Source organism: Crinia signifera, chromosome 3 (genome assembly GCF_055691185.1).
Source record: "Crinia signifera chromosome 3, ASM5569118v1, whole genome shotgun sequence".
NCBI classification, from domain to species: Eukaryota; Metazoa; Chordata; class Amphibia; order Anura; family Myobatrachidae; genus Crinia; species Crinia signifera.
In genome coordinates, this window is record NC_139219.1 from 171,551,540 (window position 1) to 171,568,745 (window position 17,206).

Consider the following 17,206-nt stretch of genomic DNA (forward strand, 5'->3'; position numbering starts at 1 on the left):
ACAGGCGTGTCACAACCATTTTTTTGGGACATGTATCAGCCGCCGACTCGCCACTGCATTGCACACACCCCATCGAGTAAAGGTGGACATGAGTATAAGCCATCCTCACCGTAGAAACCCCCCTCACCGCCTCTCGCCACCGCATTGAATTCACCCCATTGACTAAAGGTTGACATGAGTTTACAGGTTGTCTTGGTGTCAATGTCGACACCTGAAGATGTGGAGGCTCGGATAAGTGTCCCACTTAGCTCACCATGCTTAAGGCCTTTATGGTTCCAATTCACAGTCTACGTATATGCTAAAGTATGACAATGTAAATGTGTTTACCAATGCCATGTTGACATTTTGCTTGCGTTGACATTTTGTCGATGTTGACCTTGTACATGTCGACTAAACATTGTTAACCTGTCATCCGCATACCTATTTTTGCACATCCTCTGCATCAGAAATGTTACAATTGGCATTCATCTATAAATCCGTCCCCTAGCCTGTACTCACAACAATATATTCACTAACAGTTTATAATGCAACAAGATTAATTTTGTGCTACGGGTACAATAGGCATCAATATTTAAGAGTATGAACCACAACACATCTAAAGCATTAGTTTTAATAGGGCAGATGTATTAAGCCTAGTGAAGAGATAAAGCTGAGATAAAGTAGAAGGTGTTAATGCACCAACCAATCAGCTATGTTGAAAAATGACAGCTGATTGGCTGGTGCATTATGACCTTCTACTTTATCTCTTCATCAGGCTTAGTAAATCTGCTCCACTGTGTTTACTCATTTTCCTATTGCATGTGTGTGAACAAGCCGTACATGTAATCAGCCATATGCAGTAATAATCACACACTTTGAGACAAGTTTACAGATCAACATAAAGCTGCAACACAAACTTACATCTCTACTATGAGTTGCATGCAACTAAAGATATATGCAACTTTACATGTTTTGCCTATAGCATAGGTGCAGGACTTCTCTCCTTCAATTTGTAAACCTGCAACAAGCTTTAATGACACACAGACAGGCTTCCGAAAAGGCGCATATAAAATGGTATATGCAACTCTAAGCAGGATGCGTTTATCTTTGGGGCGTGGTTGAGTAGCATCTGTACATCCTTACTACACTGATATCACACGTGTGCGCTCCTTTTCCAACTCTCCACAAGTAAAAAAGAAGAGCAATTCAAAATACATGCAAAATGCTATAATTAATTTTTTAATGATATCAACTCTTGCTACAATCAATGTGTTCATCAAAACAATATTTGCAGAGTTAACATTAAACTTAAGCTCTGTCCATATGTTTGTCATATCATGCCAGTTCAGGAATGAGGGAATTGTTCCAGCTATATCTCACAGGCCTGTATCTGCCATTCTCTTCTTATAAGAATGTTCACTTCAATACAGAGGTGTTGGAAAATCAGCTCAAGTATGACTGGGGGGGAAATAAAATCCTCTGCTATTGCCTAAAGCTGCACCTACAGGAAAATGTTCATGAGACACCAAAATGCTTAATGTGTAACATAACAATGGCAATGTTTAAGGATGCTGCAGGTCACTGCAACAAACTACATCATGAGAGTTAATGATACAATGTTAATTACATGTTTCTTCTTACATAAAATAGTAGATTTTTCACGGCTTCCAAAACATTGCTACTTTGGACTAAGTTATATACAAATTCTACAATGACTTTCATATCTGAGCATATACTGTATGTATATATAGTAAATACTTACATATTGAGCTTTGAAGTTATGGTGGATTTGGTGTTGCCATTCGGAGGAATTTGGTGTTTTGAAGCCAGTAAATCAGGAGATTGGATAGGACTGTCTGAATCAGTTCTGCTGCGGGAATTCTGTCGCTGTACTCCCTGGATGTTCTCCTGTTTTGTCCTCCTGTCCTGCGAGAGAATACCTGCAGCTGTTGGGCTGCTTTCCCCAGCAGTATCACATGAGTTTTCCCAACCACGTCCAGTTAAGGATTCAGAAACTGATGCCTTTTCCACGTAGGCGTCTTTTGTTGTAGAAACAGGAACAGCCTGGTTAAACTCAGTTGCTTTGGCAGAGGCTGTTGCAGTGTGATTTCTAAACAGAGGATCTCTAGCCTGTGCTTTGCGAGCTGTTGGAGAAGAGGGAACCCAGGCAGACTGACTTTTTTTTCTCATAGGGCTGGAGGCTGGGTGTTGCTGTTTATCTTTGTCTGATTCACCCTTGGGCAACAGTTTGTGATTAGCTCCCGCCTTTATTTCTTGGTTGACTGATGCAGTGCCATTAGGCTCTGGTGACTGAGGGAGAGGTTTTATATTACCATCAGGAGAGGTTGAATATTCCCTAACCCCTTCAAAGTTATACTCGAACACATTGTCTTGTAAGGGATTATTTTCGGTTTTCTTTTCATCATTTTGACTACTCTGAGATTTTAGTGAGCGTCTCTTCTTATTTTTCCTGTTAATGGGGCTTTTCTCCATTGCCTCTCCGTTGCTGCAGCTTCTTGTGGATGTTGGAGAACGTGTTCCAACAGATTTACTTAGATAGATATCAAAAGCTAAAACCTTTGCGTTAATTGTGTTGTCACCAGAACTGTGTCCCCCAAGTTTCTCTTGCTCTGATCCAGCAAAGATGTCACTCTCTGTAGGACTGAGAACGGGGGAGGCGTCACTTATACTTGCCGACCCATTACTGGGATCTGCGGCATCACAAGACAAGTTCAATTCTGCTGGCACTGCCTCTTGGTCTGAGGTATGATTGCGTGATGCAACCTGTACTGTTAATTTTGCAGTAACTAATTTTTCTGTGCTGTCGGACTTCTGAACTGGTCTATCTGCTATTTTAAATTTTGAGTCGGTTACTTTGCTGGGGAATTTGCCAGTTTTCCTTGTAAATAGTTTTGGTGACTCATCCTTAACAACGCTAATTTCTTGTGAAAATACCTGCAGCCTTCTTACACTGGACTTGGTTGTTTCATCTGCAGAAATTCTCCTTCCAGGTGACTGTGCCAGGTGCCGGACACTCTTTTCTGTGCTACTTTGCTTGTCTACTTTAGGGGTTGTGCTGAGTGCAGGCTTCTGACTTGTGTCAGAAATGGCTTCAGGCAGAAGAGCAGGACTTTCAGTTACTGCAACGTCTTCAACTGAAGGGTGTCTTTCTTTATTCTCATTAGTAAGACCAATATCAATGTTACCATTTGCAGTTTCTTTTTCACTTTGACTTACAGGTAATGCAGCGTCCTTGGAGATGTGCTCGGTAGAATGATCTGATACAGACTGTACACTGATAGTACCAAATGCTTGAGTTTGCACTTTGGAGCTGGAAGTGACTAAGATCTGAACTCTCTTCCGCTCCTTTGTAGTCTCTTTTTCACTGGTCTTATAGGTGAGTGTCTTTTCATTAGTAGGGCTTGTGGCAGCCTCACTGATACCTTTGCTCTGCTTTTTCTTATTGGAGTTAAAGAGATTTCCAAATTTCCCCAGGACAGGTTTCTTTGTATTGTCCTTCTTAGGTGATTCTGCAGATGGTGATCTAGACTGAAAGGAGGATAAAAAAGTGCTTAGATAACGTTGTTCTGTAATAACAGAGGTAAACATAGCTGTGTATCAAAAATGAAGAACAATTCACGCACACACACTTACATATTTTATATATGTTATATACACCTTGTTCCAACATACTTGTAATGATATTTATGTAACCTTTATCGTGAGCATTTTGTACAGCTGGGTCACACGTGTGGCTCTTTAGCTGTTGTTAAACTACAAGAGCCAGTATGCCATGCTACAGTTTTGCTATTAGGTAATGCTAAAACTATTGTCAGCATGATGGGATATGTAGTTCACATAAGCTGTTACTCAAACTTATCTCTATTTGCAATCTGTAAAATATGTGAAAATAAGGGAATCATGGTACTGCAATTGAGGCTCCCCAACCACCTACTGAGAGACACTGCTGCAAGTAGCGGAAGACTGAAAATCTAGCAGGGAAAATTACAGGATTTTATTCCTCCATAGAACACACTACTCCGGGTCATCAGAAACACCCCCATAAATTAGATTTGCACCTTCATTTACAGCATTGTGGGTGATCTGGAATGTGCACACAGTAAAAACAGAAACACCACAGAAAACTACAACCTTCTACATAAGATCCACACAGTTCATTCATTTAATGTGCTTAATTCAGCCTCCATTACGGTTTACATTAATCACACCAATAGGACTCATGAGCAGCCTTTATTATATAGGATTGTGAGAATGTAATTATTTAATTGTACTGTTTTATGTGGCCCTAGAATATTGCCGTCACACAACAGCAAGGTACAGAATACGTCCCATTGAAAGCACTGGGATGAAGTTTGCTTCATTGCAAGTTTGAATACAGGAGAATTGAATTAATTTTTGGGGAGTTAAAAAGGAGTGGGGTGGTTGATACATCTTCTTGAACACACATTTATATTGCCCCTTTTACACCAGAGCCTCGACCCAGGATATTGCTATGATACTTCGGGGATTGGTGTAAATAGGGCCAAAAAAAATCCTGAGTCCTGTTACCCGGTAATCCAACCATAGAAATGCTCAGGGTTGGGCAGGATGAGACCCAGGTTCAGGGGCAGTGTAAACCGGTAAACCTGGGTCATCTGACTTGGTATCTGTTTCCACCAATGAGGGGAGCCCATACCTTCCAACCACAATGTCCTGCGGTCAGTCCAGAGTTTAGGCAGGGGGCTCATACAGCCTCCGCTGCTGTCTTCTGTACTATGCAGAAAGCAGCTGAGCCAGGGAGGTGGTGAATGGATGCCTGTGTGGCATCCATTCACCTCACGGACTATGGCTGGGGGCGCACTAAGCTGGGGCAGCCCAGCAGTTTTCCTGGGGGCTGACTTGCCCCCAACGTGTTGGTTGGTGTCGCGGGGGTCCTGTCTATCAGATTTCCCGGTGTTTGGAGATGATGTAATCTCCAAGCACCGGCTCAGGTCCCGCCTCCGCCAGTGTCAACCACCCGACATTTTGCCGGGTGGGGACTCTGTGTTAAAGGGGTCAATGGCGGATTCAACCGGGTTGGAGCTGCATCCAAATACCTGGGTGTAACCCAGTATCTTGGTGTATAAGTGGTAAAACAGCCAGGAAATTTAAATAAGACCTTCCCTGAAACAATTCTTCAATTTATTAGCCAATTTGTAACCATCACCATGGTAATTGTAGAAAGCTCAGTGCCTGTATGGATTGCAAGAATTAAAAAGGAAAGTCTGCAATAGGTGACAAAGTGTTTTATAGTTAACACTTAAAACAGGGCATTACTTAAGTGTCCTCCTTTCATTTGTGTCCCCCCGCACCCACAGCTGTGTTAGGAGGAGCATGGGCGAAGGTGTCCTGGACTTTTCAGGGCACACCTTGGCACTGTAGATATATTCCTTGTCAGTGGAGATCAGCTCCCTGCCCTCATTGGCTCAACTTTCCCCACACTCTAGTGCATGACCGTAAACAGCAATCATCAGAAGATTAAATGTGTTCTAGAATTAATCTTAATGTGTACCTGGGTGCTGGTATTAAAATACCTTCTGTGTGCATGTGTGTTGAGTTTACAATTATGTATTTTGTGTTGGTATCAGTATAATGGGCCAGATGCACTAAGCTTCAAAAGTGATAAAATGGGAGAGTGATACACAACCAACCAATAAGCACCTGTCTGACATTTTTCAAACTCAGCCTGTGAAATGCCAGGTAGGAACTGATTGGCTGGTTGTTTATCACTCTCCATTATATCACTTTTGAAACTTAGGGCCTTATTCTAGTTCACTCTTTCTGACAAAATCCTTCTTAGATGGACAAAACCATGTGCACTGCAGGTGGGGCAGATGTTACTTGTGCAGAGAGAAATATATCTGGGTGGGGTTTTACTTCAAAGTGCAGTGTAAAAATAAAGCAGCCAGTATTTACCCTGCACAGAAACAAAATAACTCGCCCAAATCTAATTCTCTCAGTAGATATTACATCTGCCCCCCTGCAGTGCACATGGTTTTGTCCATCTAAGAAGGATTTTCTCAGAAAGAGTGAACGAGAATAAGGCCCTTAGTGCATCTGGCCCAATGTGTATATGTGTGTTGCGATCCATATAATGTGCATGTTGGTAGTCATATATATAATGCCAGACAGCCAATTATAATATGACCTGCAAATATTTTTAAAAATCATTATTGCAATAAATGGTGAGGATAGATTGTCCATATAGTCAACAAGCTCAAAATGTTGACGGTAAATTGGTCAACAATCCCCCTGGCATCGAACCCTGAAAATCATGAAAAACCATGTGTCACCTTTTCTATGTTGACCATTTGCACATCAAGCTTTTGAACTTTTCAGTTCCATATCAACAATTTAACGTTCCACCTTTGCCTGTCGACTATCTGTGTCGACCTATTGATTGTCTATCTCCCATCCGAATACTGCAGCTGGAGCCTGAATTAGCTTGGGATGGCGATTTTCACCAATCTGGACATGCATCCGTGTGCGTCCCCTTCAACTCCAGTCGCATTTTGAAATATGTGACCTTAGTGATATGGTCGGTGACGCAGCGCTGTGGGTGCGCAGTGTAGACAATGCAGGCATGTCTGCACTGTTTTTAGGGTGTGCTACGACCCAAACTATGCCGGCCCGGTGACTGGCTTTGTAGTCCGGCCGCACAGAGGAGGCTACTCTTTACATGCAAGCGCTTTGCTACATAGCAACGCAGTTTTTGCAATCACATCACCCCCCCCCCCCATGGACATGAATGTTACATGAAGCTTGCCATGCTGCGGCCATGGTGCGTCGCTATTCTTGGAACACTATTATATTCTCATTCTATGTCCACTTGGATAGTAAAATATGAAAAACCACTTTTTTTTTTAAAAATTTAAGAACTCATGTTGACTTTATATTCATGTCGACCATGTGCACATCATTAATCTTGTATCGACCTTCTGTCAATGTCAACCTAGGGTATGTCAACCATTCTTATGGTGTGTACACAAGGTGAAGATATGCCGTGCTATGCGAGTCCCGATACGATCAGATTGTATCGGGACTCGCATAGCACAGCATGCATGCAGTGGCACAATTTTGACTATATAGTGCAGATCTGCACTATATAGTCAATGCGATTCGTGAACGCGCATCGGGATCGCAAGCAGATCCCAAGGACCCTTGCAATCTGCATGCGATGCCGACACAATGTTGACTATATCGTCAACATCGGAAGGCATATCTTACCGTGTGTACACACTATTAGTCACTGTAGATTTAGTGACTGTTGACCCAGGGATCCAATACCTCCTCAGTGACAGGATCCTGTAACACAGCAAGGATATAAAGGTGCTACCTGCCCCCTAGCGGAGATCAGAGCTGTCTGCAGTAACTGAAATCTCCCACATCAACGAGTACAGGGGGTGGGATGGGGCTACTGGCTAGTACTTGTAACAACATCCAGTACAGGAGCACAGGGGAAGCATGGCTTCCTGCCATGTCTGATTACATCCTTTTGTTTATTTTAAAGAAATAGAAACAAACAGTATAAGGACAGAATCTGACCTGTCATCACATATAACGGAGGATTTGGCGCAAAGCCCGACTCCTGCCAGGTGCGGGGACCCGGGAGCGCTGCGGGAATGTAGCGCCTACGGTAATAGAAGTTACGGCTGCCGCTGCGCAATATTCTCCCGCCCTAATACACACACACTGTACATACATGCAGACATACTCTACACACACTGTACATACATACATACATGCAGAGTCAACAAACTCACATGAGCGGACAGCTAGGAGCGGATGACCGAAGAGAGCGGATCCGGGCAGGGAATGGGACACCCTCACACGGCCACAGGCTGGGAGGAGCTGCCCGGCACCTGGCGGCGGCTGCACGTCACACACATCTGTAGTAGGGATGGGTAATCATATGATGTTTCATCGGTAACATCGGATTTATGGTTCCAATGTTCGATGTTTAACCCTGCTATGTTGAGGATCCAATGTTTCATCAACATCGCTAGATTTCTCCCCCGATGTTTTTCTCAATCTTCCAATGTTTTTTCTTTTGTGTGTCAATGTGTGCTGCTTTCAATGCTTTTGCAGCCAGCTCACTCTCTCCTTGATTTATATTCATTAAAATCTTAAGAGACTGATAAAAAACATTAACAAACATGACAGTATCACTGCTGGCTGGGCTTTCATATGTGTGTGTGGCTGTGTGCTGCTGCTGTGGGTGGTAGCTGACAGTGAAAGACAGTCTGGCCAGCCATTCAGCAGCAGCACACAGGACAGCCCCACCCCTGCCTCACTGCAACTGGTGCTGTTAGTGAGTCACTGTCACTGTCTACTGTGGTGTTTCTAGCACAGGTCTGGTTTGCATATCAGTGCTGATATACAGACCACACTGTGCTAGAAGCACTACAGCAGACAGCGACACTTCAGGCAGGGTTTTCAAAGATAGTGGGTGCTAGAATGAACAGTATAATATGAAAGTCACTAGTAGTGACATTGTGGTGAACTCCCTTCATATTTATTTATTTATTAATAGTTTCTTATATAGTGCAGCATATTCACTTGCGCTTTACAATAGGAGACAGTGATACAACAAACTGGGTATTTACAGTCAGTCAAAGGTATGAGGGCCCTGCTCGCAAGCTTACAATCTATCAATTGATTTATTATTATGCAGCAAGCATATCACAGCACCTTACAAAGGGCCTGATTCAGTTGTGGATCCAGACATTTGCACAGTTTATTTCTTTGAAATGCAATGTCAGTCACACTGCACATGTGCAGTGATTTATTAGTAACAGCGGACGCAGATACTGAGCGACAGGTACAGTAGTTTCTATTTGAGGGAGGGGATGGGGGCTGGTTTTTCAAATGCAGATGTGTTTCAAACATTAATTTGCAGTTGCACTGGCTCCAGCATTTTTGTTCTGATGGTTATTCTAAGCAACAATAGGGTTGCTCAGATGTTTGATGTTCTCAATGTTGCATCTTTTATACTTAAGTTGTGGATTTGAGAGAGCAACTGCATCCACCTCTGAATTAGGCCCAAAGTTTTTGTATATTAAAACAATCGTGATAAACTTATTTAAATTAAAGGTTTTTTTTCAATGTACTATGTGATTGTTCTATGTAGTATGTTCTATGTTGCACTGTGTGTACAGTTTTTTTGTTATTTTCTATGATCAACATAAGTTGCTACAGTTAAAAATCTAGGTAAAAATAGCAGATTGTGAGTTGTTGCAATAAAGGTTTGATAGTTAATGCTTCATGTTTTTTTCCTTCCATAACAAATTTGATTTACCACAAAACATGAATCCTACATCCATTGTGTGTGTATAAACTGTAAGCCTCCAACAAGATAAACTTAATAGAGGGATTATTTATCATTTCAGAAGCTTATTAGTGTATTATATGCTTTGGTAACCAGTTTATTTAAAAAACATCGAAACATCGGTTAACATCGGTTAACATCGGGTTCACAGTACCAATGTTTAGGTCTAAATGATGTTTTGCATTCAATGTTGAAAAACATCATTTGACCGATGTTTTCTTTCGATGTCCCATCCCTAATCTGTAGTAGTACAGCAGCCAGCCGTCAGGAGGACCGCTCTCCCCGGTCGCTGCTGACAGTAGCAGCTGTACTCATATCTCCTATGTGTACAGTACGCGCATGATTTATCTCCCCCTGTGTGTCTCTCCGGTCACAATCCCCTCGGCTGCTGCGAGGGGCCCTACGATGGATGAGTACAACCGGAAACCCTTCTCATTATAGAATGCTTTCAGGTTTTACACCTGAGGCTGCGGTGTTTTTCCTGCTATGGTGTAATATATAAATCATACTTGCCTACCTGACCCTCTCCATGAGGGAAAAAATGCTCTGTTCCTGGACTTCCCTGGTAATGTATGACTGCCATCACCTGTGGTCGAACACAGTGGCGTAACTAAGCCTCCGCAGCCCCCGCCGTCGCGGGGAGGCGCAGAGTAACTGTGGGCGCCGGGGGGGCTGCGGTGCTATAGTTACCCACTGCGCTGCTGCCCGGCCGCATCTGCGGTCACTGTCCCGTCACTCGCTCCCGGCGCCGGCTCCTGCTGATAATGAAAAGTGACACTTAGAAAATGGCTGCCCCCGTATTGCAGACAGTTTTGGCAGCCATTTTCTAAGAGTCACTTTTCATTATCAGCAGGAGCCGGCGCCGGGAGCGAGTGACGGGACAGTGACCTCAGATGCGGCCGGGCAGCAGCGCAGCGAAGACTGGAGCAGCGCAGCGGTGACTGAGGGAGTCTGGACGGGACAGTGACCGCAGATGCGGCTGTCAGGTATGGGTATGGGGGGGGGGGGCGCCGAAAAAGTTTGGCGGGGGGGCGCAAGATATATAGTTACGCCACTGGTCGAACACCTTTCTTATCAATTACCTAGCTCCCCACAGGTGATGGCAATCATACATTACCAGGGAAGTCCACGAGCAGAGCATTTTCTCCCTAATGGAGAGGGTCAGGTAGGCAAGCTATATCAATTTTTTGACCCATAAGAGGCAACTCTCTTAAATGGAAGTAGGCGCTCACCCTGTTGGCAGCTTCACAATTTTGACAGTATAATGTAGAAGGTGACAATGTCAGCATTTGCAGAATGTGCCCAAAGTCAGCGTGTGATATGACAACACAGGCCAGCAGTGGAGGGTTCTCTGCAATTTCGTCTGAGCCCAGTGTGTATCAAGATGTACTGTAGGTAAAAGGAGACGGCTAACTACATCCTGCCAGCAATGGCATAATACAGAGTAGCAAGAATATGCTTGCCTGCACTATTTGGCTGCTGCGGGGGCCACGCATCACATATTGTATAATGTGAGGTATACAATAAGTTATCTTATGTCGCATCATATAGGGCCTTATTCTAGTTCACTCTTTCTGACAAAATCCTTCTTAGATGGACAAAACCATGTGCACTGCAGGTGGGGCAGATGTAACTTGTGCAGAGAGAATTAGATTTAGTGGGGTTTTACTTCAAAGTGAGATCTATATTGCAGTGTAAAAATAAAGCAGCCAGTATTTACCCTGCACCGAAATAAAATAACTCACCAACATCTAATTCTCTCTGCATAAGTAACATCTGCCCCACCCACAGTGCACATGGTTTTGTCCATCTAAGAAGGATTTTGTAAGAAAGAGTGAACTAGAATAAAGCCCATAGTGTGTACACATGTCCAGGAGAGCAAGGGAAATTGTATACAACATCTTTTTGTATACCAATGTTTTCATTTATAACTAGAGTAACATGTTACAATCCGGAAGCCATCCCGAGACCACATCTTGGTGTAGATTTATTAAAACTTCTAAAATAGGCAAGTGGTGCTGTTACTCATATCAACCAATCAAATTTTAGAAATCAATTTTCTATTGCACTCTAGAAATTACCTCCAATCTCTGTCTTCACAGCTTCCTCCCTTTATATCCAACAAGTTTGAAACAGATTATCCCTGCAAAATTTGCTTTCAATTTCTGTTATGGCATCTTTTAGCATACCAAGCGTCCGTCATATTACAGTTGGGCAGGTATTTAAATTTGTCCACCCAGCTGTGACATCAGTCCCAGACCGCCCATACACTACAAGATGCTCCACTATAACTGCAGATATATCGGGCATCAGCTGTGCTGCAGGGGCGAAGTGATAAATCTGTGAACTGCATCGTTCACTGGCATATCTGGTGTACACACCACCAACCTGCTAGTGATATATCATCTGTTCACTGGAACAGGTGATACTGTACGGTATATTACCCAGTGTATACACAGCTGAATACAGACTAGGAAAACCACTTTGAGATGATGGCAGAGAGGACTGATTTATAGGATTAGTGTGACTGGTCCACCAACTTACACCCAACTGGTTTACAGAAGAAAAATGAAGCCCTAACAAACAGCTACAGGAAGTGTCCTCTGGGCTCCAGATGTTAAGTGAAGGAGATTATAAAAATATGAGTGTACTGTAGATGTTATTTCAACTTGAATAGGTTGTATTCATTTACAGCGTTCTGTCTGAAAGGTGAACTAGTTGCATATACATTTCAAAAGTAAGTAATGTTTATAAACATAGCGGCTACACAGTCAAGTTGATACACGAAAATAGCCCTTTGTAAAGGAGGTCTAGTACAGAACAGCTTCCACGATTGGCTCAATTTATTAATTTGTTCTTTTCCCTAAAACTTCCAGCTGGTAGTATCTTCCTTTAACAGTTGCACATTTTGGAACCCAATATTGGAAATTATATCTGTGCAGATGAGAAATATTATCTTTTTTGATAGAAGGTAGACGTGGAGGAAACTTCTCCATTACACATATCCCTCCTCCACATTTCTCATGTGGAGGAGTTCTTGCATATTCTTTGTTCAGACTGTGGCCCTTATTTTAGTTGACTCGGGCGGATGCGTATTTTTAGATGGGCACCGAGTGTTCTTAGCCCCGCCTACCGTATGGATTGCTCGCACTGTCTGAATGCGGTAAGACGCCGAGCAAATGGACCGCGAGTGGATGTTTCATGCGAAAACCTCCCCCATTCTCCGATGGTCGCTGACCATCGAATGTTGGTCCGAGCGGTCAGGCAGCACAGAGTGCTCCAGACCACTTGGACATTTTTCCGTATGAAAGCAGGGATATGGGCAGGCAGATGACATACGGCTATGTCAGATGACCGCCCCCCCACGTGTGCGTCGCGGCCGGATTACCATATGTACGCCCAGCGTTTTTATGTGTATGCCCATGAAACGCGGGGCATAAGCATATGGTAATGAGCACAAACATCCCTTCATGCCCCTCTCCACCCCTGCTCGGATGGTTCCGACTGATCGTTTTCTGCACAGAACTCATGCCGTGTTCGGATGTGCACATGCGCAAAAACGCCTCTGCACGTGCGCAAACACCAAACATTGGCCGTCTGACCGCACATGCAGCCATCCGACTCAATCAGAATAAGGGCCAGTGTGTGGTTTAGACCCAAACTACAAAGCAATGTATTATTAATAATTTCCTGCATAAAGCTCCTTCCACAAACACGTATAAGTAAAACTAAAGCTGGGTACACATTAGCTGACAGTGCAAACTATATGAATTGCTCTATTTACCTTGAACTGCCTGGAACTCCTGGACAAGCGATACAGTGCATACACATCAAACAATATAATTAACAATATTATTCAGTGTCCAAATTTAGGAGCATGCTGTCATTGACATGACTTTATTGTGTATGCAGATGATAAAGGGGGTCGATGACCTGTGGGAGTGCACATCGATAACGATACAGTGTGTATACATACTAGCCGATATGCATGAAAATATTTAATAATCGGCCACTATATTCCCAGCTTGAGGAACATTTTTATTCCAATAACTCATAGGTCCTGGAACTTATCCCATGAGATATCGCCCGATAACGGGTCATTTATCGCACAGTAGAATCAGAGTGTAATTGTAATATGATCAGGATAAAAAAAAAATCAGTTTTTATTGTGCTGTAAATGATCGCTTTTCATAGGATAGATGCAATCGTTGTACTGTTCAGGTTGTGAAATTTGCTAAGGACATCACAATCGTTGGATTGATCAGTAATGAGGAGAAACCACTATAGAAATGAAATAGTAAGGCTGGCTGTAAAACTTTTGCTACTAAATGGAGGAAAGACTAAAGAATTAGAGTTTCACTTTAGAAGGAAATCGGTAGAGCCAAAATTACTTATGTCTATCATTGGCTCTTATGTTTGTGAGCTGTTTTGAAATACACTGACAGTGTATTCAAGTACCTAAACAACACCACCACTACTGTCTAACTATAATCTGACATTATTCAGTAGACATATACCCTCCCTTTTCTTTGTGTATCTATGTTATGTATGTCTTAACCACATTACTTTATTAAGAACAGAAATAAAAGTAAAATTTTAAACTTATCATTATAATTCAAAAGTGTGCCCCCACCAGAAATCTCTGTGCAAACGGATTGTCTGCCTCTTGCGAACAAACGTTTTCTTCTTTTGATCAATGGTCTCCAGGTTTTGTCAATCTTGACATGGTCTAGAAATGTAGGGTAAACTGTAATAGGATGAGAGATTCAGAAAGTGAGAGATTTGGTAAGAAATCTCCAGTTTTTTAAAGCAGCAAACATTTACACGGCAAAACCAGCTTGATTTTGATAAATGATTGCCGCTTTAAAAAAACTGGAGATTTCTTACCAAATCTCTCACTTTCTGAATCTCTCATCCTATTAAATTTCACCCGTAATGTCTCGATTTAAAAAAGGCACAATTTTTTTTTTTCCCCCTTAAGGCGTCAAAGAACTGCAGGTGTGAGTAAAGTTACTATGATAAACTTTTATAGATGCTCGATTGAAAGTGTTTTAACTTTTGGCATCATTGTTTGGTTTAGTAACTGTACTGCCTATGAGCAGTTTGTTTTAGAATGTAAGGGTAGAACCAAATTAAATTCATTGGAGCACTGTTGCCAACCATTCAGGAGCTTTACAGGTCCAGGGTTCTAAAGAGGACCAGCAATAATTTATTAAACCAGAGTCATCCTTTTAATGCATTTTTTTAGACTCCAATCTCAGAAGAGGTTTAGAATCTAGAGGGCAAACATGGGTAATTTGCATGAAAGTTTCCTTCCATCCAAGGTACGCAGGCTGACTATGTGAAATTAACTTAACATTTGTCATACCACAGATTGTGGCTTCATTGTACAATGTAATGAATGTTTTGTACATTGTAATTTTGATTTTTGTCTGTCAAACTTGTTTTTGCTGATGACAATAAATTTGATGCCATCCATAGAGTTTGCATTTTGAGCAGTATATAAATGTTTATCAAGTAAGCAGGTCTATGGACGCATAGTCTAACTACTAGGAATAATGTGCCTGATTCAGACCTGATCACAGGGCTGCTAAAAAACAAAGCCCTGTGATCATTTAGCTGCCACCACGTCAAAGTGAAATCCTGCCCATGTGCAGGGCTGGGAATGGCATTGAAGCCTTTTCAAAATCTGAAAATATTTTTGCAATCACTCACCATCGAAAGATTGCCCCCATGTGTGCAGTGGCCGAGTAGCAGTGCTGAAAGGAAGGGGGTATGTGGTGGTGGTAGGGTGTACCATTGATAAATATGGTGCCGGTACGCCGTACCAACAGCCCACTGCGGTGGTGCAGGGTTCAGGGTCTCTGTATGGGGAGTGCCCATCGCTACCTGGAAGTGCGGATTCTGATAGCGCTGGCACCAGGCACACACTGCACCTGCGACAAGCTTATAATATAACCCCCTGGGCAACGAGTGTCCACAGCTCTGGTCCACCTCAGCTGCACCTCCGGATGGGACACCCCACACCGGTCATCGCTGAAGCTGCCTTCCCTGGCTTGCTCCACCTGCTGCTGACATGCCTCAGCCACGCCTCTGAGCCGTTCAGGAGCCAGAGTTTGAGTTTGTCAAATAAATGAATCCCTATGTGATCTAGCTACAACCAAACATGTATCCTAACTTAGCATTTGCCAGCTGGTCTCTGCTAATTCACTCATAGAGTGTTCACTGCCTATCACACACCCTACAGCAGTAATTGCATAGCTAGCGAACAAGCTTATCATCGCCACCTCTTTACACTAAATGCTGGGTACAGTAATTCAATTTGTGATAATTCATTATATGACAGATGATTTAACTATTTTGGAAATAAGTGTAAACTAGTGTGTGTGTTTTTTTTGTTTTTTTTTGAGAGCTGATACCAGAAAGAGAATTGGCCAGCCCTGCGTCGCGTTCCCTCGCATTTTTTCAGTAGAGACATAATTGGCATACTGTCATGGGAGGAATCACAAAACTGATCTATATATAGAGAGAGAGACTCAGAGAGAGAGAGAGAACGCATGCAACTAAGCCGCACCCACTTAGCAGGCAGCAATCAAACCGCAATTCTCATTTGGTGATATCCTGCAAATAAACATACTAAAGGAGCCAGCAACGTCTATTCAAAAAGGTGTTTTTATATGGTTAAAAGCATTTATTTGCAAATCCAACAAATAGAGTGCATATCATAGCAGCACAAACGTGGAGAAGCTGATCAAAATACATCCATAGCATAACATGAAACAGAGTACTTATCCAGCCATTATGATTCAGCAGCATCAGTTATCCCCAAACAGACAGTCATAGAAACGACAGCTGTGTCAGTGTGTACAGCACACCTTCATCATGGGCAAATGAGCACTCCACAGATATATATTTATATATCTCTATATACAGGGTGATTCAAAAGTCGCAGTTCACCCTTTTGTTTCAAAAACTGTGCAGGCAATGGGAAAACTGAATACTCCATTAAGATATGGGTGAGGTGGCCTGTCCTTTATCTTGTAGGGTGATGATTTGCTGAAGTTTGGCAATGACTTGAAGGGGAAACTTCCTGACGGATTGCTTAAAGAACTATATTATATTCCGTTCTCACTGCCTCAAAAACCTGAGATTTTGCCAGGGCAAGACGTAATTTCCCATGCATGGCGAATGGGTGTCAGTGAAATTCCCGGGTGTAATGCCCTGGGAATTTCACACTGGTTTTTTGCAGTGTTATTCCTGGGAATTACACAGGTGTACGCCAGTGTGAACAGGCGCGACCCAGGTTTTTCACACAGGACGTGAAAAAGCATGCTGATTGGGCAATGAGATCAGGTGACATGTGATGTTCATTTGAAGCTGCAGGGAGGAGATGAGACATGGCACACTGGAAGGATGAGGAGGTGCTGGAGCTACTGGCTGTGAGAGGGGAGGAGGAAATTAAGAAGCAAGTGAGCAAGCATTTTCAAGGATTCAACAGTGTACATAGCAAAACCCAGTAACAGGTTGTGAACAAACTTAAACCACTGCGTAAGCATACTTTAAGATGCATGATCTCAAGTGGTGGTGTGGTGGAAGAATGGTGGTGCCTGTATGGACAGGCATAGCCGCTCTTTCAACAGCTAATCAAAGCTACTCTTTCAAAAGCCAATAAAAACTGCTCTTAAATTCCTCACACTTGTTGGCAGGGCAGACCCGGGAACCATTGTGAACTGGGCAGACATGGGAATTTCCCGGGTCCAAGGTGCAGTGTGAAGGGGGTCTGTAAGCTGAGATGATTTGTGTCCTGCCAAAAACCTGTGTTTTTGTAGGGTCTGCAATGGGAACATGGTATAAGATGAA

The 17,206-nt window shown here is 42.8% G+C and overlaps 1 protein-coding gene across 1 annotated transcript in view; it reads right to left on the reverse strand.

The window, feature by feature from the left end:
• The window catches only part of CRYBG1 (crystallin beta-gamma domain containing 1), a 333,416-nt gene that overhangs the window by 69,702 nt on the left and 246,508 nt on the right, over positions 1-17,206 (reverse strand). Inside the window, exon 3 of the mRNA XM_083176952.1 lies at positions 1,742-3,528. Coding sequence (XP_083033078.1) covers positions 1,742-3,528 — 1,787 coding nt within the window. The remainder of the gene's footprint in view (positions 1-1,741; positions 3,529-17,206) is intronic.